Raw genomic sequence first — 12,048 nt, 5'->3', positions numbered from 1 at the left:
GATGAGGCACAAGTCGTCCACTTTCTTTTCTTGTACTCGCGAACCCGATATAATAAGGCATCTCTTTGGTCCGTGCTCATTTCTGAGTAATTCGTTCTCTTACGAATGCGCTCCTTCTCGTAGCGGGCAGCTGAATCTATATAACGTAAGGTAGAAGTCTCCATGTCATGTCGAAAGGACATTGTGCTGTAATATAACAGAATGAATAATTGCTGGTAAGTTTCAGCATACCTTGTGGTTCAATGGACGGACTGAAGATAAAACTCGTGGGCACAAAGTCATGTTGTCCGTGCTCTCCTCCTGCCTGTAAGACGTTACTATTGTGTACAGCCGACCTTGATCCAGTCCGTAAGATGTTACTATTGTGTTCAGACGACCTCGCTCCCCGTACGTAAGTTGGATTCCTGTGCAACCAATCATTAAAATCGTCCTCCTTTGTCTTTGGCTCTCCAACCAGCGTGTGTCCCAGACGGGTGATACTGGAATGTGTCAATCCATAATGTGTGATATCTACAGTTGATGTAGAAACTTGTGGGATGATAAGCATTCCAGCTTCAGTCCACAATTTATGTGACATTGCAAGTATGAACTGAAAACAAATGTTGGCGCTCTGACCAGGTGACGCTTCCCCGGCAGATGGTTGGCGCTGTTTGACACTCGCAGCGCCGGTTGTAGTTGTCGCTTTGTGCCGTGCCACGGGAAGACAAGTACCCTCGGAGATTTGTACCGTAATGGCTGAACCTGTTTTGAAGAAGAGCAGACAAACTCATAAACCCTGATGAAGATGTGTCATTAATACAATGGTATTTGAAGGTGGTATTACCAGGTGAAGATCGCGAGTACGAGCTGTGAGGTAATTCGACAGTAACACTGTCAGCTACAGCTTTTTTTTGCAGGCGAGCCAACCGCAGCTTATGTAAGTGTTCTGCTCTTTGTTCGTCTGTTAGTCAAGCATACCAATTATGGGCACTCATTTTTCGCCCAACATTAGCATCTTCGGAATGTCAAACAGTAGTCGTGGAGTCCCATGTACATCTTGCATTTGACATAACGCAGGAGTCAGACGTACAAGCAAAATGAGTAAATGGTCATTCAATAATTATGATATGCAGAGTATGAACATACCATTTGTGTGTGTGTGTTGGTTATGTTGCTCAAAGGGGTACATTCCTTGGATCCTAACGAAGCATGTGCCTCAGGTGCTAGTTGACCACTAACAATATTCAGAGTCTGAGCCTTCTTTTCTTGCCGGGACATACGACATTTTTCGAGGAATGCTGCTCTCTTCTCATCAGACAGTCGGGCATACCATGTATTCTTTTTTGCTTGTTGACTATTAGTAGTGACACTTTCATTCTCAATGGTAGACGAGTTCGTTATGTCTGTAAATGGCGAACGATGCGTAGTCATTTGTGGAACTTTGTCTGAATTACTCTACGTCATCTTATAGGAAAAACACAAATATTAAGAAGAATCAACAAAGTACAGAAAGAGGTGAAGAAGCAAATGCAATAACCAGACGCTGGAACAGCATGTGCAATGTGCGACTACAGAGTTCGGAGCAAGCAACATAGATAAAGTGCAGGACTGAAAGTCGAGCAATACATATATTTGCACTGTAAATTGATTTATTAGAAGAAGATATAAACAAAGCTTTAATTAACAGTAAGGCTATTGGATCTGGATACCAAAATAATGAATTAAATAAGTAGAACTTCAGAGAAACTACTACTATTTAAAAAGAGAGCTGTTGTATTGATCAAATGAATAGGTTATTTTAAAATGAAAAGGCCTTACCACAGAGATGTTAATTATCCTAGAGAGTTAGAAGACCAAAAATTATTTAACCCACTATGCTAATTATCAAGAAGTATATACATACATTATTTTACAAATGAGGGTGTATACAACAAATCTTAGAGTATATAGTACCATATGGAGTATATACCTATGATACTGGCAATACGATTAGTATATACTCCCTCCGTCTGTAAATACTTGTCATCAAAATGGATAAAAAGGGATGTATCAAGACGTATTTTAGTTTTAGATACATCTCTTTTTATCCATCTCGATGACAAGTATTTTCAGACGGAGGGAGTACTTGATTGTCAGAAAGAAGTATACTACTACAAAAATATGCAACTGAAGCAAATTCATGATCCAACTCAAGCATCGACGAATTTGCATCTGGTGAAGAACAGATCGATTCTCCATATTTAACTTAGCTCATGTACGTATGTGATTAATCTGACCAGGCTCAAACAATGCCTAGAACTGAGAGCAGCAGAAACACCAACAAAAATTAGAAGGTATTGAACATGGTATAATTAAACCAAAAATTGCGACAGCAAGCAGGAAGAATGTGAGGGTAAAGCACCTACAGCATGGAGGTCCGGCGTGGGCTGTGTCCTGGCGGCGCGTGGACGCGGCGGCCCGGTCAAGTTGTTGTATACTATGTCGTAGCTGTAGTTCCTGATAACAAAAATGAATAGAATATCATAGCTAATTTATTGTTAGTGAAAAGGTGCAGAATGTAAGCAGGTATGAAATCAACCATTGTGTGTATGCATGTCAGATACATAGTTCTAGCTAGTGCTCCTTTAGATACATATGTAAATTAAGCTCAGCTCCTTTCAGCACATGGATAGAACGAATTTTAGCAATGGCCAGCTTCATAACAACAAGGATTCTGAAAAAAGAGCAGAAAACACCTCGTTGATCGTGAAGCAGGTATGGGGGGAGTATGGACATGATTCGTACGTACGGCAGGCTGGCCGGCTCACGGCCAGACTTATCGATCCCGACGACATGGGCATCCACATTAAAAGGAGACATGAAGAGAAGGACAAACAACGCATCCTGGAGTAGCCATGCAGACCCGGTGAAGGAATTGAAGATGGACCTTTGTAGGCGGCCGTGCGAGGAGAGAACGGTGTCAACGGTGTTGTGGATGGGTCGGCCCGGGCGGCGGGCGCGTGAATGGGGCGGCCTGGGCGGCGGCGCGTGAACGGGACGGTCCGGGCGGTGGCGCGTGGACGAGGCGGTCCGGCGGCGGCGTGTAGACGGAGGCGCGTGGACGGGGCGGTCCGGGCGATGGCGCGTGGACGGGGCGGTCCGGCGGCTGCGTGCAGACGGAGGCCTAGGTCGAGGGCGATGGCTGGCGGGGAGGATCTGGGGAAGAGGTGGGGCGAAAACTGCACACGCCGTCGGGGCAGCGACGTGGTGGTGAGGTTTTTTTTTTGGACAGGGTGTTAACCCAATGACAATGGTGGGTAAGTAATTATCGTAATGGCATAGTGGGTAATTAAAGTATAAAACACGTTTAGTATGCTGGAGGGATGTAGACCATCAGATTGAAGGTTTTGATGGATATAATGATTTGTTTCTTCGTTCTTTAATGCTTTTATAGGGGTAGTAGATTATTATTTTTTCTTTCCAAAGTGCCCGCCGCCGTCTCAGAGAAGCCAATCCACCGAACCGCGAAACCCCCAAAAATCGAAAAGCCCGCCATCTCGGCAGAAACCGCCCCAGAATCCCCAAATCCAACTGCGAGCGCGGAACCTCGGCAGCGACGATGGCGCCCCAGGCCCCGGTCGTCGAGATCATCGACGACGACGACGACGACGGTGTCGGCGTGGCCGCCTCCCCTCCCGCGCTCCTCTCAGGCAGGCGCTCCCGCGCCACTCCCCCGCCCGCGGCAGCCGACGACTCTCCGGACTTCCTCGGGGCCTTCTCCCCCTCCCCGCCGGCCCCGAAGCGGCGCGCCACTCCCTCGACCGCGGCGGCCCTCGACTCTCCGGACTGGCTCGGGGCCTTCTCCCCCTCCCCGCCCGCCCCGAAGAGGCGCGCCACTCCCTCGCCCGCGGCGGCCCTCGACTCTCTCGACTTCCTCGATGCCTTCACCCGGTCCCCGCCCGTCCCGAAGCGGCGCGCGCCCGCGTCCGCGACCCCGATCGTCCTCGACGACGACACCCCTCCCCCGCCAAGGCGGCGCCCATCCCCGACGCCCATCCTCCTCCTCGACGACACGCCTCCCTCGCCGTTCGCTCCGGAGATCCCGGACATTGCTGTTGCGGCGACACCGCCAGCGTACGCCACCCCGCGCTCGACTGGGTCCTCCAGCGTCCCAGGCTCCTCTTCGACTGGCCGCGCGCATGAATCGTCTGGTGAAGTTTCTCGACTTAAGCTTTTAGCCCTTTTCCTTTTCTAGATCTGAGAACTGAGTGGTGACCGTCTTGCTGAGCACTAGTATGAAGTAGTAATACCTGATTTATTTATTGAAGTTGCTGTGTGGCAAAATATATGAAATTAGTTCTAGTCATGCGTTAGGATGCAAGTCATGTAGCTCCTCCTTATCAAGCGAGGCAGTTTTTTAAGAATTTTAATGATACACTGCTTAAAGTGTTGTGTATATTGGACTACGCTGGCGATTTTGTGAAAGTTAATGCTTGTACTGTGACCGTTAGTTTCTACACCAGATAGACAAGATATCTGTTGTTCGCTGTGCTGCGCAGTTTGAGCTGATTTATTGGTCCACATTTGTTTCAACATCTGTCACATCTCACATGCAGGACAAACAGCAGCAATTTCCTTCGATGACTTAACTGACCAAGGAAACATGAAATCACTAATCCTGTATTGAGTTCATGGAGAATAAATGGGCTTTTTGACCACTCAAGTTCATCTCTATCATATTTGGCTTCTGGATAACACGTTGGTTCATTGATAAGTGATAACACTTACACTGTATATCCACTTACCCAGCTGCCCACTTATAGTACTATTTATTGTTAGATACCCATATCCCATTTATACCAAAACCAAGAATCTCAACTCCTAGCTCTTAGAGAGTTCTTTTTTTCATTTCTTATGTGGGAGACACTCTATCCCCACTCATGAATTACTTGATGAAGGCATGTTTTGGTGTCTGGACTCATCATAATTTGTGTACAGTTCTGTAGGAGTGACCAAGTAACTCTTATTTGTGCCTTACAGGAGCTTCTTGTCCAATATCTCTGGACAGTGATGATGAGTTGGATGACTTTGGGTCGACCACAGAGCCATTGGTCAAGTTGATTTTACCCTGTGGAAATTCTTCTCCGCAAGAACAGGATGACGACAACATGGAAGAGAATGCTCCACCGATCAAAGAAAGAAAGGTAAAACATGTCTGGCTGATTGAGCATGCAACTTATTAGTTCAGTTTCACAAAAGATGCAACTTAAATAAGAGGCTTTTGTGTATTATATATAGGGACAGAAGAGATTAAATAAAGAAGAGAAAGATAAAATGATTGAAGAGAAGAAACGACAGCGAGAGGTTTGGCTTGTAAAGTATTTTACAGAGGAACATGTTTGTTGTGGCGTTTGACAGTGAATAGAGAATACTGAGAGGGTGCTATATATTTGCAGGAAAAAAGGTTGCAGAAAGAAGCTAATAAAATTCAACAAGCAGAGAAAAAGAAGTCGGCCAAAGAAAAAGCAGAATGGGCTTCAGGCAAACGTGCTTTAGAATCCATTGTCGCCAAGATCGACTCAAAGGTCATAGAAACTGGCTCAATCGGAGGTATACTAAACCATGACAAATCAAGCTAGTCATATCGAAATGCCATGTTAGTATCTACTATCGTGCATCGTCTTTAACTTTCTTTACTGCTGACATAACTGGACCTTTGCAACCAGGTGCTCTCCTGACAATGTTTTCAGAAAAGAAACTTTCCTATCAAGTTGAGCGTAATCCAATGAGGGGATCAATTTTGTGGAAGATGGTTTCTCCAAATGATCAGGTGCTTGTCAGTCATATGGTAGCTGTCATATTGTGACGTTACTTTCTTTGGTCAAGTTTAGTTTGTAAGGATTTGTGACCCAGCGCCAGAAGCCCAGAACTCAGATTTTCTTATTAGTGCTGGCCCAGTGACCTAATTGTTTACTTCTGCGCTATAACTTAGTTGATGCTCAACAACATGCCTTTCTAAAATGGTAAAACTTATTCTTGGAAAAAATACAGTTTGCTTTTTTTTGGGTCAAATTTTATGTATGCTTGGTAGGTGATTAGATGTATCCTTACAGACCTCTGACATAAACATGCTTATGATTTTGATAGTGCTAGTCATGTAGCTAAGTAGTCAGTCAATTCTGCCCATGCCTAATTCATACTTCAGTTCCTTCAATATTTCAATGCACAAAATATGAAATTGATCATGTTCAACTTTATATTTGTATCCTTGTGGGAGTGTTTTCCAAAACTTGCATGAGTATTTATTTGTATAGCACAAATGCTTACTTATGCACCTCTGTTATAAAAACAAGCACTGGTGCTTAAGCAAAAAAGGGTTTATTTTTACAAGCACCTCTCTCAGCACGTTGCATTGTACATGGTCTTGTGGCGCAAAATTGCAACAAGACATAGAGCCAAGGCAACACGGAATGGAAAATTCATTATCATTGTAACCACGTCATGAATGTCCTAAAATGGTACTCCCTCCTTCCCAAAATATAAGGCGCGTTTGACTTTTTCCGGTCTTCATCACACAACTGTGGCTAAATTTTTTTAAATAATACATTTTTTTATTAATTTGCACAAATATTACGCTCAATTTTTTTTTCGAAAATAACAATAATTGCACGCAACTTCGAAAATAAAAATGTTTGTTGAAATATACCCTTGTAGCGTGCGTGTGAACGACGAACGGCGGCCTTCAATCACCGGAACTGGAGCCGGAAACTCCACCAAACTACCGGAGCTTCACCTCCACCACACTGCCCCAGCTTCACCACCACCACCTTCACCTCCACCACCGCCACAACCTCCACCAATGCGCTGAAAAAATGCTCCAACAAAATGCTCACCACAACCACCACAAGCTACCCCATCAGTAGATCGAGGTCTCTTTTGGCTCCCCTAACTATGTAGAACCCATTCACGGTGCCAAATCCGCGAAAAAACGGGGCATTTTGGTGTATTAATTGGAGCTAGTTCGTATAAGAGAGAGGAGGAAGGAAGAACAGAGAGAAGCTTGCGGTGGGAGAAAGGGAAAGAAGAAGGAGAGGAGAAAGGGGCGTGCGCTGCGGGGTTGGCTCCCTGTCGGCCAGCAGCTGGCTGACTGGGTCGCCCGTGACCCAGCCCGCGCCGACAGCCAGCGCCCGACGTGGCCTGGCCAATAGTCGGCCTCCGCGTGGCCGAGAAGCCACCTGTCGGCTTGCAGTTGGCCGATAAGGTCCAGTCGGCCTGCTGCTAGCTGACTAGGACCAGTCGGCCAGCTGCTGGCCGACGGTGTATTATTTTTGAAAATATTTTTTTGGGCGTAATATTTGTGCAAATTACTAAAAAAAATTGTATTATTTTAAAAAAATTAGCACAACTGTGACTATGATTTTTTACTTATTACATGTCTACAAAATTATTATAAAGAGTTAAAAGACATGTACTAGAATTATTTTGCAAGACAAATATGACAGATATAATCTATACATGTTCAATCAATGCACTTTGGTATATATTAATGGTCAAAGTCGTGCATCAAAGACCTTGAAAAGTCAACCACACCTTATATTTTGGGAAGGAGAGGGTATATCTTTGTGCAAATGTCAGTACCATGACCTCATCGTGTTTATAGACTACCTCTGTTCAGAAATAAGTGACATGGTTCTAGTACAAATTTAAACTAAAACCATGTCACTTATCTCCGAACGGAGGGAGTATATCCTAAGAGTGACATGTCTTTTATGCAGGAGCCAGCTTTGGAGCCATATATCCTATTTGTGCTCCAAGCTGAGGAATTCTGTGATCTTATAAGCAGTGGAAAGTTCTTGGATCATGTTCTCAAAGCTCGAAGTCTCTATCCAACTTTCACTATTTGCTATGTCACTCATAAATTGATGAAATACATATATGATAGGTTGGTTCATCTAAGTCTGAATTACCATGCCAACTGTTTTTGTTTTATCTATGTGGTCCTTTTCTTTGCCAATGACTGATAGTTCTTAGTGCACAGCAGAAAGTAGCTGACAACATTATTGGTAACTTCGGCATGCTAATTTTACCTCCTCATTGGTGTGTGTTTACCTGAGCTATACACTAGGGGGGTTCCCCACTGCTATTTCCGTGCCACTGATAGCTTGGTTGTAATGTCCTTTTATGCTATTTATTCTATAAACCATAACTAACATCATGGATGCATAAAAATGACTAGGAAGGAAAGAACTGACTTGCATGGTTGTTCTGCATCATGTTATTCAATATTTCCTCTAATGTAGCTTTTAGGTACAGAAAATATATCAGTTTCCCATAGTTTAATCTTGCTAAAATGCCTTGTCTTTTATTTTGGCATTTCAGAGAGCAAAGCCAGTATAAGAATTCCGACAGTTCTAATAGATGGAAACGTCCACCTGTGGAAGGTCAGTTTTCAACTGTATTAGATTTTTCCTGAACTTTCCTAACTAAAATTTGTAATTGATTTATTTTGTAGGTTTTGTGCAAATTAGTAACACACTACGATAGAGTTCATTCCAAGGATTGCGCAGATGAGGATCAACTAGCAGAGCACGTTGTTCGCTTGACAACTAGTCTTGCAAAATGCAAATTCAGGCAAGTTGCATTTTTAGATAAGGATGTTTAACTTCAGATGGTCTTTGCTCTTTCTTGCAATTTTATCTGTTTTTTTTACTTCCCTGTTCTTTAATTGCTTTCTGTGGTTGCTCCTGTTCAGACATTTCTATATCAGATCAATTCAATCATAGTAAGGGTATACCTGTATACATATGCCATGTACTCCCTCCGTCCGGAAATACTTGTCGGAGAAATGGATATATCTAGATGTATTTTAGTTCTAGATACATCCATTTTTATCCATTTCTGTGACAAGTAATTCTAGACGGAGGGAGTACTAGATTCTGGTATTATACATTATTAACTGCGTATAAGGCAGTCATTTTATTTCTACAGCTGTCATGTACATGCTTTCTTTTATTATAGATGGATGTACCTCATATTAGAACTGGTTTGGCACCTTTTTTTTTCACTTCAGCCTCACTAATTTGAATTTCAGTTCACATGCTTCTTTGCTAGTCGCTGGTCCTTCATTTGACAAAATAAGGGGATAAATATGTCAAGGTTCCTATAGACACTTAAGTCACACCTCTAACACTGTAAACTTTCTGTCGAGAAAGATAGCAAAACACAGTGCCTCCGTCTCTGACCTCTGTTATAGCTCCTCTATTGTGACCTTGATGTTCCATATAGCAGCCAGTTTGTGTCGACTGTTCTCTCTCTAAAAAAAATGTAACACGTACCTCCTAATGCCTACAAATGTGTTACGCAATATAAGCTACTGTCAGATAGTTCAATTCAAATATAACTTTCATCCCCACTAGGTGCAGGTTTGTTTGTAGCAGTTGCATGTTTTTATTAATGTTCCCTTTAACTGTTCCACAGGAAGCAATTGTCATGGTTATCTGTGCAAACTAATGGTGTGATAGTCCCAAATGATTTTGTGAATAAAGATCAGCTTAAGAAGGATACTTGGTAAGTTGTGCTTGGAAGTATATACTAAATGGCATTTCCATTTAATGTTCTGTGTTATTTTTTCCCTTTTCTATTAAGTTTAAAACTCCTGGAAACAGCCTCTTACAGAAATGTAGGGAAAGGCTGCGTACTATAGACCCAAAGTGGTCGGACCCTTCCCTGGACCCTGCGCAAGCGGGAGCTACATGCACCGGGCTGCCCCTATTAAGTTTAAAACTGTTCTGTTCCTGTTTTTTGATCTATGTTAAGGAGCACATTTCCACTACTATCACTTTCTGCATTAGTTCACCTGCAGTTTGGTCCTTACCTTTGTTTTCCTTTTGCGAAATGAAATTTTGGTTGATGATCTAAACTAATATGACAAATGAATTATACTTCTGTACAACAAATGGTAATGGACTAGGGTATAAAATAAATAAATAAACCTTCAGTCATATGGTGGAACTTCTGTAAAATAAATGGTAGTGCACAAGGGTTTTGTGGTCGACGTAATTTGCTTAAGGTTAGTTGTGGCCATATTAAGCATGAACAAAACTTGACTTAGCCTCCAACTATCCATCCAACTGCAGTTCCATAGTAGTTTTTAACTCACCAGTTTTGACTTTCAACTTTTTAGATGAGAGCAACATGTTTGCAGGGTATCCTGTGCTAATTCCTCTCGTCTGCGACAGGTTTATGTCCTTACTAGCTATCCCAAAAGTCAAGCCAAGGCTTGCCCTGGCAATCTGGAAGAAGTATGGTACCATGAGGTCTCTTCTGAATGTATATATGGATCCCAATAAAAGTGTGAGTGCCAACCTCTTACCACGTTCTGCAATAGCTTGACTGTAATGCCTTCAGGTGCTCATAACTCGGTTTATGTATCAGAATCGTGAGAAGGAGCTTTTGCTTAAAGACCTGAAGTATGAAGATAGCCTCGGCGAGGAAAGCAAAAAGGTGGGACCAGTATACTCTAGGAGAGTGTACAGAATGCTCATGGCGGAAAATGGGGCAATGGAAGCAGAAGAAGCTGTGAAATCCTAAGTTTATGCAGTAGGATCCTTTGGTCTTTTGGACTTGTTAACTTAGCGTGTATGTATTAGGTGTTGCGCTGCCCAGATGAGATTCCAAGTTTCATGCTGTGCTTTTGTAACGAAGCCATTAGCTCAGCTGCTCATGTTCCGTGAAACCTCTGAAAACGGAACAATCGTATGTTAATGCTAGTCTCTGAGACTAGAGCTGTACGGTACTGAACTTCACAAATGGTCAAGCATCTACTCTCTCCGCCCTAAAATAAGTGTCGTAAGCTTAGCACAACTTTGTACTAAAGTTAGTATAAAGTTAATTTTGGGACAGAGGGAGTATATGACAAGCTGTGTGTACGGTATTCTGTGAGACATCTGGATTGATATTAGTCCCTTTGTATGTCTGTTGGCACAGCATTGAGGATAAGAGAGCTTCATTGGTTCAAAGGATTATTTTTTTGTGAATATTGGTTCAAAGGATTTTTCCTGTGGTCGTTTAGTTTGTGGGATTAAAACACTCAGGTCATCTCCAACCCTGGTCCTCAAAACGGACATAGTATTTGACCGTCGGCGAGTATGGGACATTGATATCAAGCCGGCCATCCAATGCTTGCCCTATACCTCTGCTTGCGATGCAAACAAAATTTAAACCAGACTGACAAATAGCATACAAACAAGATGAAATTCATGCAAACTGACAATTCAATATAATTTACATAAACTGGATGATATTTTGTCCGTTAAACTATAAAACTTTAAAAAATCTAAACTAGTTTGTAGTGGACGGTGATTTTGTATGTCTGGCTGTGGCACCTCCGTCACCGTCCATGTCATTGTCATTGTGGGTGTCGTCTTTTGAGCCGCGGAAGGGCGCTTTGTACGATACAGGAGGACACAACACTGCATTCTCACATATTTTTCCATTCCTTTGTTGTACTAAGAGTTATGCAAATCAAAGAGGCCCTAAACAATAATGGCTAACACTTGTATGGCTTTAATTTTGTTGAATTTGTTGCTTTGTTGTTAGTGTGTTCAGTTTGACCAATATGCAAATCAAAGAGGCCCTGAACAATAATGGCTAACACTTGTATGGCTTTAATTTTGTTGAATTTGTTGCTTTGTTGTTAGTGTGTTCAGTTTGACCAATATGCAAATCAAAGAGGCCCTAAACAATAATGGCTAACACTTGTATGGCTTTAATTTTGTTGAATTTGTTGCTTTGTTGTTAGTGTGTTCAGTTTGACCAATATGCAAATCAAAGAGGCCCTAAACAATAATGGCTAACACTTGTATGGCCTTTGCTTATCTTGATTTTGTTGCTTTTGTTGTTTGGGTGTTCATTCTGATGATCTGACCAATATGGTCAGCAACAATTGTATCCATGATTTTTTTTTAGATGTTGTATCCATGAATATTGATATCTATGAACAAGGAAATCTCACGGACCCTCCCAGTCAATAATAATTGTTTTTTGTATGACATGTGGACCCCGAGAGATGTATCGTCATACTAGTGCTCC

At 42.5% G+C, this 12,048-nt stretch overlaps 1 protein-coding gene and 1 long non-coding RNA gene across 2 annotated transcripts; one reads left to right on the top strand and one right to left on the bottom strand.

The window, feature by feature from the left end:
* Nucleotides 1-1,027, bottom strand: LOC123186357 (uncharacterized). The gene is made up of 3 exons (XR_006493613.1): nucleotides 824-1,027; nucleotides 232-741; nucleotides 1-136 (listed from the first exon to the last, which is right to left on the bottom strand). It is a non-coding gene; the product is annotated as an uncharacterized lncRNA (long non-coding RNA).
* A 2,478-nt stretch (nucleotides 1,028-3,505) lies between these two features.
* On the top strand, nucleotides 3,506-10,859 carry LOC123190788 (crossover junction endonuclease EME1). The gene is made up of 11 exons (XM_044603514.1): nucleotides 3,506-4,169; nucleotides 4,999-5,162; nucleotides 5,257-5,322; nucleotides 5,415-5,568; nucleotides 5,685-5,788; nucleotides 7,734-7,900; nucleotides 8,338-8,399; nucleotides 8,471-8,589; nucleotides 9,436-9,525; nucleotides 10,197-10,311; nucleotides 10,393-10,859. The coding sequence occupies exons 1-8, from the start codon at nucleotides 3,578-3,580 to the stop codon at nucleotides 8,500-8,502; spliced, it is 1,341 nt and encodes a 446-aa protein (XP_044459449.1). The 5' UTR covers nucleotides 3,506-3,577; the 3' UTR covers nucleotides 8,503-8,589; nucleotides 9,436-9,525; nucleotides 10,197-10,311; nucleotides 10,393-10,859.
* Nucleotides 10,860-12,048: the final 1,189 nt, after the last annotated feature.

Source organism: Triticum aestivum, chromosome 2A (assembly GCF_018294505.1).
Source record: "Triticum aestivum cultivar Chinese Spring chromosome 2A, IWGSC CS RefSeq v2.1, whole genome shotgun sequence".
Taxonomy (NCBI): Eukaryota; Viridiplantae; Streptophyta; class Magnoliopsida; order Poales; family Poaceae; genus Triticum; species Triticum aestivum.
The sequence above is the reverse complement of the archived record's forward strand: the minus strand, read 5'-3'. Positions and strand labels throughout refer to the sequence as shown.